Consider the following 24242-nt stretch of genomic DNA (forward strand, 5'->3'; position numbering starts at 1 on the left):
ACTCCATGAGATAGAGGCCTCCAACTAGATTCTGCCCCGTTGACCACAACTCTCTGGCTTCTTTCCTTCAGCCACTTCACAGTTCATCTCACTACCCGATCGTCCAGACCACACTCCCTCAGTTTAGCAGTAAGGATGCTGTGGGAGACGGTGTCAAATGCTTTACTGAAGTCAAGATAGAACACATCCACTGCTTTAACATCATCTTCTTGCTGCATTCTTTTCCTTCTTGATTACTCTAAAGACAGAAAGTCACCCCATGGGAGATGACTTGCATGTCCCAATTCTCCACTGTTCTTCTAAATTCCTTTCTGTAATCTGTGAACTCTGAGGTGTTACAGAGGTATATGATAAATGCAAATACGGATCCTTATTGTCTAAGATTATGAGTTAGTCCAGTTCCAGTCACTTCCAATGTTTTCACTTAAAGAAGGCAACATGTTATCTACTTCTCTGTGGCCTTTCTGCTGCCAGGAATACACAGTGAGGTTTATTTGTTGTCATTAGAGACACAGATCCAGTGGGAACAGCAGCATTTGTACCAAATTCTGACATAAAATGAAGAAATAGGCCTTTTGTTGGCTTTATAACACATTTTTAATGTAGTAGAATAATTCTGCCATGGCTCATGATGAAATTAGCTGCATGGATAATGATACTATTTGAAAGAACGCAATTCTTACAGTAAAATTCATTGATCAATTATCTCTTTAGTATTCTGTGATCTTTAAGCACCATTTTTCACTAGCAACTCTCACTTGTGGGGTATGCCATCTTAGATCGCGTATGCTAGTATTTTGATTTCTCACAGTAGCACAGTTCTGCAGTACATCTCCTGTCTTTTCCACGTACTGTGTGCCAGATCAGTTTGCAGAGTGGGGCTCACCTGTGTTCAAACGAGGCTTCAGAGGAAATTAATCCAGAAGCTCTACCCTAAGTACTTCTGAAGGACTTTCCAACCTCTGTTAAAGATCTAAACCAGTGACTGATCCCCTGAACAGGTGGAGACTACAATGTGTAGCAGCAACACTGTATCAGGGGCCAGGCATGATCTAGTCCTGAATGGCATGAAATCTGTAGATAAAGAAGCCTTAGCACAAGGTTTTTTGATCTGCTGAGCTGTTTCTTTTGCTCCAAATTGCTTTCTAATGTGGGCTTAACCTTAGAGAAGATTTTAGCTTCCGTCACAATGCCTTCATATTGAGACCTGCAGTGGTATTTTTAGCTTGAGTATATCATTTATTGAATAAGTAAAAATATTGGCAAAATACTCATGCACACCTTTGCTATTGGGGAGCTTCATTTAAATGGTCTGTGTATCCTGGACAACACAGAAATAACATCCATTTCAGAATATACCAGTAAAGACTGGAACCCTGGCAAATGGTTTTATCATGACAGACTTCTCTGAGCCGAGTAAATATGTGAATTAAAGCAAGAATATTTGCTGTGGAGGTCAATTTGATTTAAAACTAATATTGTCTTTCATTTTTATCAGAAAAGTCTTCAGTCAGGGAAAATATGTAAGTGGTTTTATTTTTTTTTGTCCAGCTGTACTGGCTCGAAGATTATCTTCTTTTCATCTGTTTTGATCTGTATGATACTAGTTTCCCTGTCTTGTAGCTTCATAAATACCGTGGATGCTATTATTCGTCAGCTCCAAGGATGAACTAAAAAGATGTTGAATTATAAAGTATCTGACCTTGGTAAATTTTCTGTACAGGAATGGAAGAGTTGAGACAGTGACAAAGGGTTTAGAGGAAGAAGGACTCTAATACTTCTCTAACATAGCAGAATGGCTGTACAAAGAGGGCTTTTAAGCAATCAAGGCCACACAGACTAATGTGCAACTGATAGTATAAAGTATGTGCATACTCTTTCAGATTGTTTGAATTAACTCGAGGGATATTTTTGGAGCGACTTTGGTTTAATGAAAACTGTTGTTAAATCATTAGTCAATGAGAATAGTTATTTAATTTTGTATGTATGTAAGTTGTCATATCTATATACCATAATTATTATCCTTTAAATAACATGACTATTCAGGGATATATTTGTTTGGTTAGAATAGTTAAGTTCCTTTTAGTAACTTCTCTGCTTTGCCTGCAGGTTGTATATAAAAATAACGATGTCAGATTGGAGCTGTCTCGACTTGCCAAGCAAGGAGATCCTAAAATGAAGATTCATGGGGTTGTAGCATTTAAATGTGAGAATGTTGCAACCTTAGATCCAATCACATTTGAAACACCAGAGTCTTTCATCTCTTTGCCAAAGTGGAATGCCAAGAAAACAGGCTCAATATCATTTGACTTCCGTACCACTGAGCCAAATGGCCTGATTCTTTTCAGTCATGGAAAACCAAGGCACCAAAAGGATGCCAAACACCCACAGATGGTGAAGGTTGACTTTTTTGCAATTGAGATGCTTGATGGCCACCTCTACCTGCTGTTAGACATGGGATCAGGTACTATAAAAATAAAAGCCTTGCAGAAGAAGGTGAATGATGGTGAATGGTACCATGTCGATTTTCAACGGGATGGACGGTCAGGTAAGCTTCTTTTCTTAATATTCATTATGGTTTTTCATGTTGTATCTGAGAGAATACCGGTTATATATTATGCTGCCACCATTAGGGTTGTGTATCATCTCAAAAATAAGGGAAATAGAAGAAGTCATTACTGTCAGGTAGCAGAATACAGTGATTTGCAGAGTAAAGTAACTTATGTTAAAATTTATTGGGTAATCAGGTACTTAATCTTGCAAGTAAGTGTGCTACGTACTTCAAAAACAAACAATAATCTCCCTCTGTGCTTGCTTACACTAAGTAGCTGAAGTAGCAAGTTTCAAGAGTAAAAATAAGGCAAAAAAGAATTACTGAAAGTAATCTCCAACATAGGGAATATTTGGCCCAGAGAAACTGCACAGACCTTCCAATCACGTCAGCAGATCTTGGCATAATTAAAAACATGCTAATGAATTGCTAACAATACATATCAGCAGAAATGAAAATAAGTGACTCACCTCATTCTCTCAGTATGATTCGTATTCTATAGTAGTTTACTTGACAAATGATCTCCCTGAAAAGGGTAAAAATAAAGAATTCATACACTCTTCCTAGTATTACTGAAATCCACCATAACATACAATGCATGTGAGTAGCGAAACTGTCCTTGTGTTTCAGCTGCATTTGATCTTGAGTATGTATCCTCACTACAGCAAATAATCAATACCCATTAATTGAAGGACAAATCTATTCTGTAATACCTTTCCTATAGTTCATGCCCGAATTTGGGGATGAGAGTGGGGGAATTGTAGTGAGTCTGTAATTCAGTCCATTGGATAATTTTCTGATTTATGGAAGTATTCAGTCTGAAGTTTATGTACACTATGAAATTGAGTGTTGAAAAATGTAATCTTCTCTCTTTCTCGATTTTGTGGGATTTTTCCCAATTTCTTCCTTCTGGTGACTCCTTTTCCATGACTTATGTTTATAATTTCTTTCTGAGACTTCATCCCCAAAAGTTATTGTTTTATGATTTACTTTCTTACTACCCACAAATCAGATTTATGTTTACATTGAAGATTTCAGTCAAATCCATGCTGAAAATCAGACCAAATTCAATTGATCAGTCCACACTAGGATTATGAAAAATAATTATTTGATTCCTGGGCTGTATGGCTTCACATTCTAATTGTAGAGAGTTTGATTTTTTTAGGAAGCAATACATATTATTTCTAAGTAGAATTCTAAATAGTCAAATATATATGTAAAAGAAAAATTAGTCCAGCTGATGATCAAGATGAGTGAACTTTATTTACTCTGTCACTCTTGGAAACTGACCATAGTAGCTATTATCCCTAAAACATTGAACTCTTACCAGGAATAATTAATAAATACATAGGCATATGGATTTACAAACTGAATTTTTAGCTGAAATCTGAACCAGACATCAAAGATTTTCTGTGATTTTAATAGATACTATAATACTTTACAGTTGGAGAAGTACCAATAACAGTGGTAATGCTGTTATTTTTCTTAATAAGAATATTGGCTGAGTAGTATCTTAGACTGTCAGATCTAACCAAGTAAAATGATTGCCTAACAATTAACAATGAACTCTATGTTCCTATTTTCTTTGGTACTTCCTGTTCCAATCAGATGTGTTATGTTTAGATTATTTCCTCATGATTAATGCATGTTGGTCTATTATGCTTTTTTCCATGAGTAATAAAACCCACTTTACTTTTCCAAGAAGCTTTTTCATTTATTTTCTCTACCCAAAACCAAACATACTGGAAATCATATGAATATGATTGTTTTTCACTTGCTTACCTTCAGAATTTTTGTATAAGAGAACGAATGTACCTTGTATTTAAAAAAAAAAAAAAAAAAGTATTTTCTGATATTTTCTTATTGATGCTGACAAAATCCTTCTCAACCTATCAAATATAAAGGAAGAGATTCTACTGTTAATGAATAAATAGCTCAAATAACCTTTTATTTTTTTTTAAGTGAAGTTTGATGTCTTGCAACCTTTTACTCTTAGCCTTCAAATCCAATGCATAGTGGTTCCCTGCGATAATAGAAAGCCGTGACATTTCTCAAGGAGCTTTGCTAATTTCCTTGACTGTCATGTTAGCTGGGTCAGCAAGTATTCGATTTATTTTTCATCCTTTGGTCTCTTCCAGACTCTCAGTCACAGGGAGCAGCCACACTAAACTACTGACGGTGCCACTGCCCGTCTGAGAGTGCAGTGGGGGAGATGTAAGGAATGAGAACACATTTTAAAATTGTGCTTATCCAGGCCCTATTCACTAGTATTTCTGCTGATTGCCTCAGATTTTGGGAGATACAAGAAAGAGGGAAGAGAGGGTGCCCTTTAATTTCCTTTTGCTGAAGGAACTTTCTTGTAGAAGTTTTTCACCCTAGAACCCCATCCTGCTGCTTGTAAGACCTACTTTGAGGGCTTCCTTCCCTAAAAAGAAGATCTCTGATGAAAAGGAACTTCTGAGACCCTATTTCCCAGTGTTAAGTAAAGAAAGCTTTCATACTTTCTCCATTGGTCCATCTTTCTTGCTAGGTATGCAGCAGAGGGAGGGGAACACGCACTTTGAGCTGTCCATTTCTTTTGCTAGGTTTACAGCAGAAGACATCAACCTGGTAGCAACTACTGTGTCCTCCATGTGAGCTGAGTTCCCTTCCAGTATTCATGGTTATTCTGAATTCTTGCAAAGGACAGTAGCTTTATAGCTGCTTCACATGTGTCCTGTCATTGGCTGTATGCTCTGATCACAGTTCTCATCACAGCTGTAATATTATGCTTTAGCGCACAAGATGTAAAGTGTATTTAGAATACCTTACTCTGATTTTTCACTATTTCTTAATAAGCAAATGTGTTTGGCATGCACAAAAAGCAACTGAATAGGCCAGATAAGGTAAGAAAAAGATCAGAATAGCTGTAGTAGCTGTAGTTACAGTCTTCAGAATTTACCGATCAGAACAAGATTTAGAAATGTGTCTTTGTTTCTTATACACAGACTTATGAAAAAGTAAATTGCTGAGATAATGAATATGATTGGAGAGGCTCATTAACTCATACCTAAGGGAAATGTTTGTCTGTTCTACTCTTAGCAGTACTGCCAACTCTGCAGCAAAGGTATGGAAATAAAACTGAAATGCAAACTAAAAAAAAAACCACCCCACCCCCCCCAAAAAAAAAAAAACCACCAAAAAAAACCCAACCAAAAATTGACCAACCAAACAAAAAAACCCCACACATGATCATGAAACAACTGTAAAGGTCTTTGCTCACAGTGTTTCTTGTAACACAGTACAGTTAGCTTTAATAACTGTTTTTTGAGACTTGAGTATTGATTAAAATTTTCTTAAATTGCTTACCATACTAAAGAAAAACCTTACGAGTGTTTTTTGACTAAACTGCCATTCATCCTTTGGAAATCATTGTTAGACAGTGAAATCAGAGACACTCTGAGCTCTGCCCACAGGTGTGAGGCATGGAGGAAGGGTAGCAGAGATGGGGCAGAGCTTGACTGACATCCACACCAATCAATAAGAGTATTCCATCCCATTATTGTCATGCTTCATATTTAAGGAGAGCTTCCAGTCTTCCTCGGGCATCCCTGCTCTTGCTTGCTCTTGGACGTTTTTTCTCTTGTGTGTTCTTTCTTGGCTTTATCTTTGCTGGAGCTGGGGGAGTTTTGGTGCAGGACATTTAGTTGGGTTTTTTCCATTTTGCAGAGGCTTCTTAGCCTTACTGCCTTTTTCCTTTTTTCCTCCTTTCGGGACCAGGGTGCTGCTTCCTAGGACTGGCTGCTCAGTTGTGGACAGAGCTTGTGAGGAATTGCCTTGAGTATCTTTTATTTCTATTTTATATATATATATATATTTACTAGTAGTGTATTAGTATTTTGTTATTTTATTAAACTGTGTTTATCTCAATCCAAGTTTCTCTCTTCCCTTTTGATTCTCTCCACTATTGTATTGTTAGCTCGAGTTAAAACATGACAATTGTTGTTTGAGGTTCTTTTTTTCACATGTTCACTTCTATATACTCCTTCTCCCATCTTTCCAGCCTTTTAAGAACTGCTAGTTTTACATGTTTCAATTTCAACAAATGTTAATAGTTTACATCATGGGTTTTTCTTGCATTTTAAGGAAAATTCTTCCAGTAATCCCAGTAGTGTTTTTAATTTATTTCATGAGCTCATAGGAAAATTGGGATGGGGTAACCTTGAGAGACCCTCTACTATAGCTCTCCAATGAAAGTAGTGATAGAGCACTTGCATCAGTCTTGACAGATGTTTGTTGAGTTACCTCCAACAGTGGACACTGTACAACCTCCCTACGTAATCATTCATAAACTACATATTTCTGTACGTGAAACAAGCCATTATGTCTGTGATTTCATTGTTCACAGCAGGGACAAAATATACCACACTTTTTCCCAGTGTCATAGCTCTATATTTTTATGATCTGAATGTTGTTATGTCAGTCTCTAGTTTGTTTCATAGACCCTAGCTGCTTCCTATCCTTGTATGTCATGTTCTGTAGCTATTGACCATTTTTATTGCCATCTTCTGCAGACTTCTCAGCTGATCTGCATATTTCTCAGAGTTTAAGGTAAACCTCACAAATGCTCAGTAGAGTGATAAAATGAGCTTCTCCATCCATCCCTATATATTTCCCATTTTGCTTGTATGTATGTTATTGTTGACTTTTTCTTTTGAAAAGCTTCCCACTAATAAGTTATAATTTCAATCAATAAAATTTGCAAAAAATCATAATTTCATTAGTTTTTCTCAGGCTGTTCCTCCAATATATAAAGATATTTCTGAATGTTTAAATTACATTTTGCTCTCAGGTAAAATGCTCTAGAATCAAAGCACCTGTAGGTCATTATAGGACCCTTAAATTTAGGTCCTGTTTCTGGAGATAAGAAATGCTACCTGTTTTTAGAGTCTGAAGGTGGATCATGAATTCCCAGACTAAATCAATTATCCCACATATTCTTGTCTTTCAGGCTTCCCCTTTTTTTTTCTTTCAGGCTGGACAAACCAAATGCTGTCAGCTTTTTCTCATTTCGTTCTCTGGTAGAAATACAGACACTATTTCCTACTTTGAGTATTAAAAAACTTTAGAAGGAAGCTGTTTGATTCCTGGCAGACATTATTGCCCCGGTGTTGTTGTTTTCAAAGAAATAGTGTGACTACTGATCTGGTTATGGGTGCTGTTATGCTAGGTACTATGCAAAGATATAATTGACAGGATGGTTCTTACTACAGAGATGTTACCGTCTAAGGTTATAATCTTTTTCTCTTGAGAGGCCAATACTCTTCTGAACCTGCTGCTTCCTCATTATATTCTGTTGTCTTTAGGTTATTTTGTAAAACAAGATATGTCCCATTCTTTTCCCTCTTATCCAACTTGACAATTCTGATTTGAGAAAGGTTGATGTTACATTAGCTTTACAAGACAAATTATAAACCTTTTCTTGTGCTGGCCACATAAGACATTGCTTTGCTCTGTTAGCTTCCCTTCTTTCTGCATCTCTGGAAACTGGTGTCTCTTCACATTCTCAAGAAGAAGCATTCAAATGGATTGGAGCACACGGTGATTTGACAGAACAAGTCCTTTTAATCTGCCTATAAATCCCAGACAAAGTAGGGTTGAAACCCAGCAAAGGAGGTGTGCGTTACTATCCCTGGATTCTGTGGTAACAGCTGCTATTGTCATTTGGTCCAACCTGAGATGGTTTCAATAGAACTTGAAAACTTTGAAGAAGGATGACGGGCTTAAAAACAAACAAAAAACCACAGCTAGATGAAACAGCACACTCTACCCCTGTGTCAACTCTGGATGCACTGTGAATCCAAAGTTGTTTATAGACCCATTATTCTGTAGGCCTGTGTTGTGTGAACTTGAGTTTTGCATTTTATTTTAGGATATTTCAAAAAAGTAATATTTTGGATGTGTTTTGGCAGTCTTCTTTTATTCCCCCTTATTTTGTTTGCTCCCCCCCCCCCCCCCCAATACATTTACAAAGCAATTACTGAGTAAGGTTTGTATTACCTCTCAGAGATAATAAAAGGTAATTTGGGGACCAACAGTAGTACTGGCTGTATGGCCATGAAAATCTTGGTGTCCAGGCATGCGTTTTCTCCTGTTAGCTAGGCTAATGCCTGTTTGTATTCTAGCCATAGTTCTTGCTCTTGACAGTGTGCTACATGATATTTTGGTCAAGCTCCTACATAACAGCTGAGCTAGAGTGAGTTATTAAAGCTTTGAATCTTCTGCAGGTGCTATTTGACTTAGTGTAGCTCTCAACAAAAAGGATTAAATAAAGCTAACTAGCATTTTTTTTATCAACGGTAATACACACAGTATGTAGGTGTCATGGATGAGTCATGGATATGTCCAGCAGTAAATTGGAGAAAGTCCAGCTGGGTAATAGGGGTTCCATGGACTTACAAAACATGAAAAAGAAGCACAGAAGAGTTGTCGCTTGTTACGTTTTTCTACCCAAAGTCATTAGATGTTATGGTCACGCTAAGATTTCAGAGGGCTTCTCCAAAGGCATATTTTTTTGTGGTGATCTACTGTTTCCTTTATCATTCACCTTTCTCAGCCTTCTGTGTAGTAAAACTTAGATTTTGAACCAGCATATTAATGTCACAGCTATACTGGCTGAGATTTACCTGTTTCTTCCTCTGCACTGAAAGTCATCAAGACTTAGTTTGTTTATTTTTCATTAGAAATGGAGCCCTAGATGTCTTCTAGCATCACGGATAGCTTGAACACACAAGTGTCTTTGTCCAGCAGAAAACAGCACTGTGCAAATGCATGAGCTTGAGGTTGGAGGCTGAAGCTGAGTTAATGTATGTTGTTACAAGTGCTGCCTGAACATAGGTTTAAAGCATTTGGTCCTAAATTAGCCTGTAGAGCAAGCAACAATAGCAGTAAGAAATACCGTGAGCACAAATGTGATTTATATTTTCAGAATTTTTCTCTCTTTTTTTTTTTAGAATGAGAAATTATCTATTGTCTGTCAGCAGTCCTTCTTGATACCCAGGATGCTCTCACCAAAGTTAGCTGTCTTGGTTTAAGAGGTCATTCAGAGGTGTCCTTGTTTGAAACAGCTGATTAATGAAATCAAAGCTCAAAATGTTTATGCTTGTATGCCTAAGGTCAAATCTACAGCAAGTGTTCCATACGAGGGCTAAGTTTTGCTTCAAGAACCTGAGCGGCACTGCAAATATTTAGAGTTAGCAAAATATAGTAGTCTTATCAGTTTTAAACAGGTGGAGGTTAGGAAGGAAAAGGATGTTGGTTCGACTTGCCTATTTTTTACAGCTAAGACTGGAAGTTCACTTTACATCTATGTGATTATTCAGCTGAGACAGAAAACGTTTCTGATAATATACACAAGAGAAAACTGACCACATTCTCAAACATTCTTCAAACATGCTCGTAAAGATGCACAAAGGCGGCTATGCAAACCTTTGTTTTATCCTTTTAGATCTCTTCTGATAGTACTGAGACTGTAGTTTTGGTAGTATCCAGCCCTTCTAAAATCCATACACCTCGAGTGTCACATGGGGGTTGAATCTCCTGAGATGTCTATCCCAAAGAGCTTTTACTAGTTGAAGTTAACCTATTGAACCAACAAAAGAACAAACAAAATATGTAGCTCCCACAGGACCCCTCTTCATTGCTTAAAGACAAGCCTGAATTTTGGGATATATCCAAGTAAAAGAATGATCTTTTTTGGACCTGCCTTTCTTTACTTAAAACTCACATTTTAGTATTTATGCTATAAAAGTTCCGAATTTATTATTCTCATGCACCACTCCCAGGACAGTGGGAGTTTTTTTGGTAATCACTGTTACCTTCTGAGATCTGTGTCATGCTGACAGTGGAAATAGTGAATCATATTAGGTTTATGTATATATACATATATATGATAAATACATTCTGGTAAATGTGTTTCTTCGGTGTCATAATACACTTTTAGTAGTGTGTTCAGTGGATAAGTGTTGCATAATGTGGCTGGTACATTATAATAATCTGGTGACCTGTGTAATGTTTTGATTTATATTTTGCTTGCTTTTGCACCCATAGAGAGTGGTAAAGAGTAACTTCTGTGAAGATCTACATGAAGATTCTTTTTAAAGTGATTTTAGTTGTTTTACTTTTTTGTTAACTTTTTTAAACTTTTTTTTTTACTTTGTTTAATGGTTAGACTCAATGATCTTGAGGATCTCTTCCAGCCTAAATGATTCTATGATTCTACTTAGTAAATAAAATTAAATTGGGTTAACATAAGTATATTCTGTGACTTCATGTACTAAATTTGGCTTTCTACCTGTTTAAATTGTAAAAAACTTGATACCTCATTACTTTTAAACAGTACAAAAAAGAGGATCTTTACAGTTGATTACAATTTGTTTAGACACTTCATAGAAGCAGAACTTTATTTTAGGCTTAATTTTGCTTGTTTACTTTTTAAACTTAAATAGAAAATACGCTTCTGATTTTCTGCGGTTCTATATATGTCCTCTCCATCTCTTTGTAACGTGTACACATTTTGAGGTAAGTGTCAGAGGCATTGATTTTTCCCTCTAGGAGCACATCACTATCTTCTCAATAATTGCCTGCCTGGCAGCTGATGAGAGTATTTTCCTTCTGCACTTAAAGAAAAAAGTCTCATCCAAGCCCACTAAAAGTGGGTGAATCTCTTAAAATACTGTGTCTTTGGATCCAAGCCAAAGACGTAGATTTACCGCCCAGGTTGCAACCTATCAATGCAACCTCAACCTTAATGCTTTGAAGTACATATGAGGTAGTGAAGAGAATTGTTGTTACTGTTGTTGGGCAAGCAGGATATTTCTGAAAATAACTCTGAAATGCATTACCCCTAACCCTACAAGATTGCTAAGGTGATTTTGACCCTTTTTTTTTTTTTTTTTTAATATATATATATTGTGACCATGCAGTATAGTGTGTAAATGTTTTTACGTTGTTTACTTCCTGACAGCGTTTGTACTGCATCATAATTAAAATAATGAAGTATATCTGTTATTGTATAGCTGTAAAAACAGAATACCTATTTTTCATTAATAGATATTTGCAGGAGCTAATGTGACATGTAGATTAATGAGTAAAATGACAGTACCAAAATCTTATAAATATCCTGAAAATCATATATTTTGTTGTCTTTTTTTCTCAGGGACCATATCTGTGAACACATTACGTACACCCTATACTGCACCAGGGGAAAGTGAAATCCTTGACTTGGATGATGACTTGTATCTTGGAGGCTTACCAGAAAATAAAGCAGGCCTCATCTTCCCAACAGAGGTGTGGACAGCACTTCTCAATTACGGATACGTCGGCTGCATTAGAGATTTATTTATTGATGGTCAAAGCAAAGATATTCGACAGATGGCTGAAATTCAAAGTACAGCTGGAGTAAAACCCTCATGCTCAAGAGAAACTGCAAAACCTTGCCTTAGCAACCCCTGTAAAAACAATGGTGTATGCAGGGATGGGTGGAACAGATATGTTTGTGATTGCTCTGGCACAGGGTACCTTGGCAAATCATGCGAAAGAGGTAGGTTCCATGAGATGCCTGCATTTCTACTTTATAGAATCCTGCACAATGATTTAAAAGGTGATTTGGAAATATGAGGCAGAAAAAGCATCTTTGGTTTCACTTGACGTGATATGAACCCCTGCTCTAGATGGAAAGCCGTAACTCCAGAGGAAAGACCTTAGGGGAGTTTCTAAGATGCATGAGGAAGTATTAGTTGACTATGACAGAGTCACTGCTGCTAAATGTCTCTTAGAGAATGTCCCCTTTTGTTTCTCATCATGTGTTGCTGAGTTCTGAAATGCTTTGTGAAAGTAATTTCAATTATTATGGCATTACTAAATGGTCACAAAGGTCTTGTTTTTTGCCTATTTATGTCAATACCACTGTGTAATCAAATTTACTTTTGAATTCCACAGTATCATGTAAACCCATGGCCAAAACTTCAGACATAAGTCAAAGCAAAATAATCAGTGTAGAAATCAATATTTACTTAACTTGTGTTTTAAAGACTGGAGTACCCAAGGAAACAGTTTCTGCTTATCTTAAATCACTGAGTATCCCTCTAGCTTAGGAAAGGTAAGTATAAAGTTGACAAACTCCATTTAATTGAAAAGGTGGATAGTGGCAAGGAAGATAGTTCTTGAATTTATAGGAAGAAAACTCTGTAATTTATTTAAAATTGCAGAGTATGCTAATAAAAGTTTTTAATATAAGGAGGAAAACAATAAAAAAACCCTTAGTTAATATTTAGGTGTTTATTTTTATTTTCATTGGAATAGGAATGTTTCAATGAGAGTAGTTGTATTTTTTTATTTCAAAATTGACACAGTACTGTTTCTCTTCAAGCTGAAATCTGTTGACTATGAATATAAGTTCTTTCCTTCTAGTTTGTTTCATTTTTCTAGTTAGTAAGATGAAACAAAAATGTATTCTTTCAAAATAAAAACTGGATGAATGTTTAAGTTGTATGTAAATAGACACGTGCATATATGTAGAATTATTACCGTCATATTATTAGTACTTGGAAGCAGATTCTCAGTTTCTTCTGTTTTTTTTCTGCCTTTTTGAACATATATGCCTTTGGCTTATGGCCAGTTATTATGAGATCTCCAGATTGTCCTGTTACTGCTGGAGCGAAGCTGGCAGAGGGCATAACCGAGCTGTCTGATGCATTACAAAAGCCTTCAGTTAAGCATGTCTGGTGTACCACCCTGTGGCAAAATTCTGCTATTACATATGGCAGAAGTAAAAATAGGATTTGCATTTTTCAACTTGAGAACTAGGAAACATGCATTAGAGATTAAAAAAAACATGCAGATCTGCAAAGAACTTAAAAGCAGGCTTGATCATAGCAGTTTCTCATAAATATATTTGACATTTTGTATAGAAACCTTTGTCTTTTTTATTTCTCCTACTTTATTGCCAACTGTCTTCCAATATAGAGCTCGATTGTCCCAGTGCATTCCCTTACTGGGAATGGTGGCACTATGGTGGTGGTGTTGGCTTCTCTAGAATGGTATTTGGTTCTTGTCCAACAGAAATATGTGTGACAGTTCAGACAGGATGGGATCAGTTCCTGCTCTTGGGTTGCCCTCTCCAGAGCAAACCACACTGAAATGAGATGTCCTTCCAGTAATATTCATATCTCCATTGGTCATGCATTAATAAGACGATAGCTTTTGGGACTCTGAAAGAGACATGATGGCATCCTACCACACAGTTATTGTAACCACTTACCCATGTGCAGTAACTGATAAACTTTTATATTTGATGATGTAAACAACACAACTATAATTGTTCAACCTAATTTAAACAAAATAGGAAAATGTTCATTTCAACAAACAATATGGTTTCACAAAGCAGATAAATCATTAGAATATACTACTGGACATTAAATGACTGGTGTATTTTACTTAAAGTTAAGTGATTAAGGTATCTTCAGTAAACAAATACATGTAGCTACTTTTTAGTCTTTTTAGTACCATCATTTGTATTTCATGCTATTTCCCCAAAAATAGGAGTTCTAACATCCACATCTGGAAGTATCATGTACAGTACAGTATTTGAAATAGTTTTGGTCAGCTAACCAGTGGACAAAAAAACATGGAACACAACTCAATTTTAATTTCAGTATACTTTTTTTTTTTTTTTAATATCCATGTGTTTTTTATCGTGTTTCAAGTTATTCTTGATTTTCAGCAAGGTTAAACATCAGTATAATCTGTAGATTAGTAGATTATGGAAACTACAGCAGATGGATGGACAGATGTCACAGCAATATCATTTGGCTTTCTAGCTTACTTTGATTGTGGATCACAATATGTGACTGTCTCTCAGCAAAGCCTTTTGCAGGTGTATACTTTTGACTGGAACAATGCACACGAGTAAATTAATCAGTGATAAGAAAAAGTACACATGCCAAAGATTTATCAAAGTGACATTTCTGAGGAGAAAATACATGTAAGTTAGAGTATTTGCATATAGATATCCACATTGTGCATGGCATACACTTGCGCACACACACATATACATAAAAGAAAGAAATAATGCAAAGAATAAAAGCTATATCTCTGGATGCTTTACAATTTAAAACAAAAAGAAAAATACAGGTGATATGATAGTAGATGGTATGAAGAAGAATGTCTTCAAAATATTATAGTAATTCCATTTCTGACTTAAATTAACTAATTGGTCCTATGTGTTAAAGTTCCAGTACCTTTACAGTGTGGCTTAGGACCTCAGTCCTGAAATAATACCAGTGTCGAAACTGGAAGGAATCTTTTGAACTTCTCTTAATGTGTTACCTAGTCACTAATCACATATCAATAAGTGTTTCCATCACATTGATGGAAACATTCCTTGTGATTCACCAAGGCTGAAGCTTTGGACCCAGGTGGATTGAAGTAGCTGCTGTAGCAAACAGACAGCGCTGAGCTGAGTGTACACCTGAGAGTGGAACAAGACCTAAGAGTCTGGATTTGAATCAATAGGCATTGATATACTCGAGTACTCACACAAATTATAAGGAGTAAAATCATATGTATTACTCGAGTGTTTTCAAGGCAGGATATTGTTGTGCTACTTATACTGGTAAATAAAACATGGCCAGAGAGCAAACTTTGATACTTGATTATTGATGATCCAGATCATTCACAGACTTCCTGGCACAACTCTGGACTGTATCGTCTGTCACCCTCTGGGCAAAGTTTGTGTGTGATTTTGGAGACAGCAGGCACACAGGGATTTCATGCTTTAAAAATGGTTCTGTGGGGCAGCAACAGAGTCCTCATATTGTTACAGAAACTTTGAAACTGAAAAATCAGTTAAAGCAGTTATTTATATATATATATATATAGGAAGGAAGAGCATGCAGCTCTGGAGACTTCAATCAGAAACTGAATCCTTCAGCTTTTTTTGCCCCCCCCCAATTTTATTTTGGGTGTTTTGTTTGGTTGTTTTTTAGCACAGGAGCAGCAAGGGGTTTTACTTGTCAGGTTTATAAAAATATTGAAGAAAGAATGTATAAAATAATTTTTATAGATCTCTGAATGATATATTACTTAATATTTCTTCTTTATAACTCTACTGCATGCACTTATTTGCTGCCATAAAAAAATTGTCAGTGATGTTTTATAAGGATTTTCTGCTATTTTTCTTTTCAATGCTATATTTCCAACATTAAGTGGTAGTAAAATTATTCCCTGCCATGGAGACTCTGATTCTTTTAATGAATAGCACATTCTGAGCTAAACTTATGGTCCATTAGCATTTAATCTAATAATGAAGTGGAAACTGAACAAGAGAGAAAAGGCTTTCTGCCAACACTTATGTGAGAACAGGTAGCAGTGCAGATCTCAAAGACAGACAAGACACACATGCCTTTGGAATTAGTTGGTTCAACACAAAAAAGTAAAAGAGGCAAAAATGAATGTATACTTTTAGCCAAAACCTTAATTTGAGGTCTGCATAACTGGTGTAACCCCCACTGCCCCTCCTCATTCAGATCACCACTTCACTGACCAGGTCTTGCGGATTAACAATCCATTCAGGACAACCAAAGTAACTGCAGGATGGAAACAATTCCGTTAAACTACTGAAGCAATCTCTAGTTCTAACAAAGTCAAACCAAAACAAGCCCTTCCTATTTCATCTTGAAAACTGTTTTTTCCTGCTATCTGAAAACCGAAGCTCTCTGTTAATGTATGCCACCAAGCATAATGATGGGTGACAAGGCATTTGCCGGAAAGAATTACAAGACACCAGTAGGGGAAGAGGGAGCTCCTTCTGCTGTCAAAGGTCTCATAAAAGTATTACTAGATGCCTTCTGTCCAGCCAAGACCAACAGGCCATGGTAATTTGCAGAGCTGGGAGGAATGGTTAGTTAAGTGGAAGAGATGCTGAGTTGATAGATGATTCAGGTGGCAAAACCCAGCTTGCCGTCCTTAGAGAGGTGCATAATATTGATAAAGTATCATTCAACCTTCTTCATGTAGTGAGCTTTTAATAATGGTTTAACAACAAAAGTTTTTCCTAATAACACTTGTACCAGCAGACCCATTTCAAGTGAGTAAGCTGAAGATAGCTGTGTTTTTATTTTTGGAAAATGTACTGTCTCCGATCTTCAGTTAGGGGTCTCAGGGCAGTGCTAAATCTTCTTTGATCGCATCATCCCTGCTTCCTGCAAGTTTTATGTGTGTGTTTGTTTCAGATTTGGGTTTTTTTTTGTTTTGTTTTGTTTTTCTGTGATACCTTTGTGTTTAGAAAGGCTTGGAAGTCCCCATATTGAAAGGAGCTAGTTGACATGAGAGGGTTTTCTCATTGCCCCAGAGCTTTTAAGTCATTTAGTCTTCTGTTCAGTCTCCTTGGTCTGTTCTTGGAACATCTGTTTCCAAAATAACTGGCACAGTATGGTTTAGGAGGATTGAGTATCTAATCACATCAGTTCTGTTCACCATGATGTTAAATACTCACAGGTCATCTCTGATTACATTAAGACAGTTGCTTCTCTAATTTTTCTGTAATTTTCTAAAAGAATGCATAATTATAAGTGCTGATTTATTAGTAGCAGACCTCTGGTGTTGTTGAATGATGTTCATCCTATAACAACTGATTTTGCTCTGTTTATGAAACCCCTGAATAGTATGAATGGGTCTTTTTTAATGGACAACATAAAATACCTTTTATTTTCTCTTACATTAGCATACAACTTTTATGCCGCACTTCTTTAGTTACCTAAATCATGTTTACCTTGATTAAGGTCTTGGGAGCTTTTAATGCACAGACTAGACAGCTAGAAGACACAGGAATGAGCTGTAAGACCCTGCTGGCCCTTCCCCCTGTCCAAAACAAAACAAACAAAACCCACAACAAACAGGTTTTTTTGGGTTTTTTTAAAGGCAAAAATAATTTTAAAAAATACGTGTCACTTCCAACTGAAAACTCTTTTACTTTAAGTCTCTTATCAGGATGGTGTGAGTTAAATATTTAATCTGCTTGACAGAAAAAAATTTAGATTTAGCACATGCGGAAAACATTGTTACCTGCAGGTTAGAAATCATCAAACCTATACATGTATTCTTCTAACCTGTTATGTCTAATGACTTTCATGCCAGTATTAGTAATCTCTTTTTTCGAACATCAAACTGTCTTTTTTCAAATTTGTATTGTGGAAATCTGGAATTATTAATGAATATGCCATCTATCATTCTTGCCTCCAACGTGCTCACAGAGTTAGTGAAACATTTCATCCTTCCATGGACCATTTTTGCTGGAATCTTGAAGATCTTATATGTCTTTAACAGTATAAAAGATATGCAATGGAAAAGGATTTGACATTGGATATTTTTTAAAAATATTCTAACTCTGCTTTAGTTATGTTATTGATTAAACATAGAATCAGGTAGTTATCAGTCATTGAAAATATTATTGCCTGTGGGACCACACTACAACTTTGCTCTAGATCATAGAATCATAGAATAGTTTGGGTTGGAAGGGACCTTCAGAGGTCATCTAGTCCAAGCCCCCTGCAATGAGCAGGGACATCTTCAACCAAATCAGGTTGCTCAGAGCCCCCTCCAGCTTGGCCTTGAATGTCTCCAGGAATGGGGCATCTACCACCTCTCTGGGCAACCTGGGCCAGTGTTTCACTACCCTCATTGTAAAAAAATTTATTCCTCATGTCTAGACTGAATCTCCCCTCTTTTAGTTTATTACCCCTTGTCCCATTGTAATACTGCAGCAAACTGAAGCATTGAGAAGCTTCACTTAATATTCTCTGCTGTCTTCTCTTTCTGCTTGTTGCTCTTTTGGCCTGTTATTGGGCAAGTAGCTGATTTTTTTTCAGTGAGTTGAACTACTGTCAGAACTGCATCTTTTTTTAAGAAAGATTGTATAGCATCTTGTTTAGACCTCATCGTCTTATACTTCAAGAATTTTTGAGACCAAGAGTTTTGGGGTGGGTTAAAGAATGTAGGAGACACATGGAAGAAGTTAAAAGGTCTCTAGTGAATTGCTGGTAGGTAAACGATCAGATAGGCAGGTAAACAATCAGATATGCAGGTAAACAATCAGATATGCGTAAAACAGGGCACATTCAGATAGTATATTTTGCCATTCAGGTAGTGTTTTAGTTATGTGGTATGGTTATTTTGCATGTTACTGCCAAGCCTACTGACATTTCTCGTGGTCTGTCCACTGACTGCTGGCTTGGGGCAGCAAGTGAGTTGCTCACTCACCATGATCACAGAATCACAGAATGTCAGGGATTGGAAGGGACCTCGAAAGATCATCTAGTCCAATCCCCCTGCTGGAGCAGGAACACCTACATGAGGTTACACAGGAATGTGTCCAGGCAGGTCTTGAATGCCTCCAGAGTAGGAGGTTCCACAAGCTCCCTGAGCAGCCTGTGCCACTGTCCATGAGCTGAAGAGCCCTTTCCAAAGGCTATGGTTGTTAACTGGCTGCAATGCTTGATCCTCCTGCAAAAAAAAAGGATGTCCTAATATGTTTTAGAAATACATGTGTCCTTTGCTGTCTAGGAACTGCTGGGCCTCCCTGTGAGCAGAAATGGTCGATCTGCTGCCTTTCTTGTTACCAGCCTGAAGGCTGGGAAAAGACTTGTGGCTGGTTGCTCTGGGCTCTAACACGCTGTGACCGCTCTGTGCCAGAGCCACTCGCCGGGAGGGTTTTCTGGAATGTCTGAAAGTGACAGTTATTTGCTTGTCTCAGGGTTTTTAAGATCTTACCCTCAATATGCCAAGTCCAGTCATGATCCTCTTGTTGAGGCTGTCGTAGTGTTTGTACGCACGTTTTTGATTCTATCATACTGTAGTCATTGTGGTCATGAAGCAATCTGCGCTCTGTCCAAACCATGCTGGGGATATTTACCCCTTTCAGGTTGCTTTTTGCTAACTGGATGATAATTGTAACTGTGGTAGTAGCAATTCTGAGAAGTTTATACATAAAGAGTCCTAAGATAATATAATGTAGGTGGATGATTATCAGATGTGATGTTTTAATAGGCTGTTAGGTTTACCTGAATAGCTTTCACTGGCTTTGACCTACTTTGAGTAGTACAGGCTTAGTCTTGCAGGCATTTCTGTACATGTGATTTTACTCATCTGCGTGAAGATGCATATGTGAATGGCTGGTTCATTAAAAGAACAATTTAGTTTCTTTATAAAGCACTAAAATATGCCTCTTAAAAAACAAACAAACAAATTAAAAAAAAACCCTACACACTAAGAAAAAAAAACAAACCCAACTTTGCTTATGTATCCCAGTAAATAAATGTGATATGTATTATGTAATTTCTCTGTGTCATACTGAGTTCATATACCCTCTTGTCATACCCTCTTCTCTTTGAGCAATTTCAGTAAATACAATGTAAGTTTTTAGTAACTGATTTTCTCCTTTATGTTTTCAGAGGCAACAATTTTAAGTTATGATGGAAGTATGTTTATGAAAATACAACTCCCTGTTGTGATGCATACAGAGGCCGAAGATGTTTCCTTACGGTTCAGGTCCCAGCGAGCTTATGGCATTTTAATGGCAACCACTTCTAGGGAATCTGCAGATACCCTTCGTTTAGAGTTGGATGCAGGACGAGTTAAACTGACGGTCAACCTAGGTAACAAACTTTTGCTCCAAGAGATTAACATTTTCTTTACATTTTTCTTTTTGCTTGCAAACATTTATGAAACAGCCTGTTTTAACATTAAAAGTAAGCTGAAATGATATATAAACACGTCAATGCAACATTTGCGTATGTACATACACAAATACATGCTCATTATTATACTTTATTTTGTTTTCTTTTGCATTTTTGTATTCTTTATATAGTCTTAACGTATTCCATCAAAATATTTTTGTACTATTGTGTATTCTAAAAAGAGAAGACTAGTTCATCAGTGGTGTTTTTGGGCTAAATTATTATTCTTCATTGCAGAAGACTGCTCTACCTCCACAACTTCTTCACAGTAGCAACTCCACAGTTTAAAAGTGCAAGTAGAAACAACATGTGTGTAGGTCATATTAGTTTTACCTCCACCAGTTATGTACAACATATAAATGTATCAAAGAATTTTTAGATTTAACAATGAAAATGTTGCAATTAAATATTCACACTGATGGATTTCTTGGTCTCCTCTTTTTAGGTGTCAAATCTATAGTAAGTCCATCTCCTCTTTTCTTTTTTTTTTAAACAATTCTGTAGTGGTATTTTTGTAGTACCGAACGATAACACAACCCTTCAATGCCCAAAGACTGCGGCCCTCAGCAAACAGCCATGTGAACATGGGAGGCACAAGCCCTTTTACAGAAAAAAAAAAAAAAAATTTGGTTTCCTAGTTCGAAATATGATGGACAAAACGTTAGGATATGGTTTCCACTAGTTTTAAAAAAAGTAAATAAAGTGCTTCTGCTGTGCTTATGGTTAAATCAAAGTCAGGACCAGAAGGAGAACAGCAGTACAGTCAGGAAAATGCACATGTAGTGTAGTCATTTCCATTCAGTGGAATGCTATTTATAAGGCAATTAGGTCCTTTATTGTTTTAATCACATATAAAATGAGACAGAGGGGAGAGGAATCGCCTAACCCTCCACTTCATCAGGGTGTTGCCCACAGACACACTGCCCTGGTGTCTAGATTTCAGATGGGAGAAGGAGAAGCGAAAGGTTTGGGGTTTACTCATCTCTCGGAATCCTCCCTAGTGCGGAGCCGGGGCTGCCGCTGGCTGCAGGCTGCCCCCTCAGAGCCCTTTCTGCAAAAGGGGATGTGCAGGTGCTGGTCCTTGGCTGTTTGCAACCACTTTTCTGATGCGGTTGACGACACATGACAAACTCAGCTATATGGAAACAAAATCTAGGTATATACGTTCCTCAAAGGTATAAACCGTGTGTAGCTGTACAAACAAAGTAGCGTGGTGTAGGTTTTTGTTTTTTTATTTTTACAGTAATAAATGGGGGTAGCTCAGCAGAGAATCCTGCTGCAGATCAGGTCATTCTCTTTGGATACAGAATACCACCCTCTGTCAGTTTTTTGCCTCCTTCTATAGTTCAAGAAAGCAAATGAATCCATGCCCTAGCTATATTGTTTCTTCCTCCAATACCCCTCTTTTTTTCTTTCTTTATATATATATATATATATATATATATATTTTTTTTTTTTAAGGTCAGGCAAGCAAATAATCTGAAAACAGAGGATTCTCTAATTATCAGTGTTTATTTTCTGTATATTAATGTAGCTTTACATGTAGTCACTGTTAATTTCTGAAGTCTATATATTAAGAAAATGTAAACCCACAAAACCTTATTTATAGGCTGGGGGAATTAACTTTCTATTTTACTACTTAGTTTTTGGAGATCAGCCTTTGAGGTATACTATACATTAGTTGTCCAAGATGTCTGATTGTGGCTTGGCTTGCTCTATGACCCATTGTGACGGAGCACTTTCTAATTTTTTTGAGAGAAATTACCTGTTCTTTCACAGATGGGGAGAAAGTTGCAGCCTGCCTCAGCCAAGCATCTTTGACATTTAACCCTGACTTTTCACTTAGATTTGTCACCATGTAGCTTTGTTTGAAATTGGCCATTTTTACCCTATTTGTCGTTTCTATTTATAAAGACTTATCGCAGTATATCTGGGTTATAACAGTATGTAAAGACTGATGATATGGAGTGGCCATATTTGCATGTGTCTGTCCCCGGAAGGGTGGACTGTGATTTTATTGGATGTCTGCAGCTATTACCTTGAAGGATAAATTTTCATTTTTCATCTATTCTTCCCCATCTAGACTGTATCAGGATTAACTGTAATTCCAGTAAGTGCCTATTCAAACTTTTTAAAATGTTATTCCACCATTATAAAATATGCAAACTAGATGAAAAAGATTGTGGACAGCTTGCAAGTGCTTGATAATTTATTAATGAAATGTGATGATTAATTATTGTTGTGTAAAAAGTCATCATATACTCTAGTATGTATTTTTTGTTCTTCCCATAGGATACAACTTTTAACTAGAATACTAAAAAAGGATATGCTCTACAGGTTGTAAACATACACAAAGGAAATAGTGCCTGTAGTACTGTATTATTCTAGATGGACTATTTTATTGAGAGTATCCAGACAATTTTTGCAACAGCATTTCTGATAAGCTGTCACATTTTCCCCTGTGTCCTCCTTCTAGTTTTCTTGACATTTTACCTCCAACTTGTGGTAAGACTGTTGGAACATAATTGTCTGTAGTATTTTACAATCCTCTTAGACAATTAACTGTATTTACTGGCTACTTAGAACAATTGGTTTTGCTAAATCTTTGTTTTGTGGAAAAGCAATGCATTTCAATGAGGATATTATTAAGTCTGAGAATAACCATATTTCTATGATGATTTTTTACACTCTAATCATGTGAGAAACCTTAAATTGAACAATTTTTCTCTGTGATATGCATGTTTATAAAACAGAGGGAAACATTTGCCAGATGAATGGAGTAAATTTTAACTTCTCTGATATTATTTGGATTAAGAGGCTATATTCTGAAAGGAGAAAAAGGACTGTGATTTTATTTTGAGTCTATGGAATTCCTGAATGGTGTCAACAAAATTATTGATAGTAAGTATGGTAGATTTGAGTTTGGGTTGTTTTTTCTTTCCCTTCCCAACAGGTTTTGCAGGCCAGAGGGCTGGCTTTATGCATATTGAACCAAAGCTAAACAACAAACTACATAGGTAGACTTTGTAGTTGTTAATATTTTCCCAAAAGACATTAACATAGCATCCCTTAATAGTTTTATAGTCCACAAAGAAAAATAGGGAACTGCAGTTATTTATAATGTTTTATCTGCTAATAGATTTTGTGACTAAGAACTTAACAAGACAAAAATACAGCACTTTTATTAAAAAGCAAAGTTTTCTGGGGAAAGTTTTTGGTCTAAACCATCCTTAAATCCAGATAGACTTTTCAATACAATAAAGGGAATGTTCAAATGTTCGCAGGTACCAAGGCATAAAGATAGCTTCCTCATAATAATAAAAAAAAAATGTTATAAAATCAAATATTTCTATTTGCTAAAGATGTCCATAGTCCATTGCCAAAATGGATAAGATCATGAAAAATCTCAGAAACATTCTGTTGGTCTGTCACAGGACACTAATTTTTGATCATGACAAAGTCCCAATTAGAAAAAAGATTTCCAAGTATAAGACAAGCAGCTTTTTGAGCAGAAATGGCATGAGTTTGCCTGTTGCTTGTAAATTCCTTTCTCCTTAGGAAAAGCAATATAAAATTAGATAAAATTAGAAATTCCCTCTGAAAAGGGAATCAGTAATAAAGCCACAATACAATAGATGTTTTGGGTTTTTAATCTCTTTTTGGACAAAATGAGGTGTCAGAAAAATAAAATAAAATTAATTCAGTTTTAAGCAAGTGTTTGATCAAAAGAGAACCCACAAATACAGAGTATGTAATAAGCCTCAAATTAGAGGACTGTAAACATGAGAAATGTATGTACTGAATTGAGTTAGCAGTTACGAGTTTTTCTTCGTCTCATGCAGAAGCAGCATAACCTCTGTACAAAATATCCTTGGTATCGAATACTCATAAGTTATTTTTCTTTACAGTTTGTTTTTAGC

At 36.4% G+C, this 24242-nt stretch overlaps 1 protein-coding gene across 14 annotated transcripts in view; it reads left to right on the forward strand.

Moving 5' to 3' along the window:
• The window catches only part of NRXN1 (neurexin 1), a 728501-nt gene that overhangs the window by 293614 nt on the left and 410645 nt on the right, over nt 1–24242 (forward strand). For 8 of the 14 annotated variants that reach the window (XM_082047389.1, XM_082047384.1, XM_082047394.1 and 5 more), the window contains 4 exons: nt 2110–2548; nt 11748–12131; nt 20038–20241; nt 22406–22432. In XM_082047389.1, coding sequence (XP_081903515.1) covers nt 2110–2548; nt 11748–12131; nt 20038–20241; nt 22406–22432 — 1054 coding nt within the window. The remainder of the gene's footprint in view (nt 1–2109; nt 2549–11747; nt 12132–20037; nt 20242–22405; nt 22433–24242) is intronic. The other 6 variants (XM_082047396.1, XM_082047400.1, XM_082047401.1 and 3 more) reach the window with 1 other exon arrangement.

The sequence above is a fragment of the Streptopelia decaocto genome (genome assembly GCF_964273445.1).
Source record: "Streptopelia decaocto genome assembly, chromosome: 3".
In the NCBI taxonomy this organism is placed as follows: Eukaryota; Metazoa; Chordata; class Aves; order Columbiformes; family Columbidae; genus Streptopelia; species Streptopelia decaocto.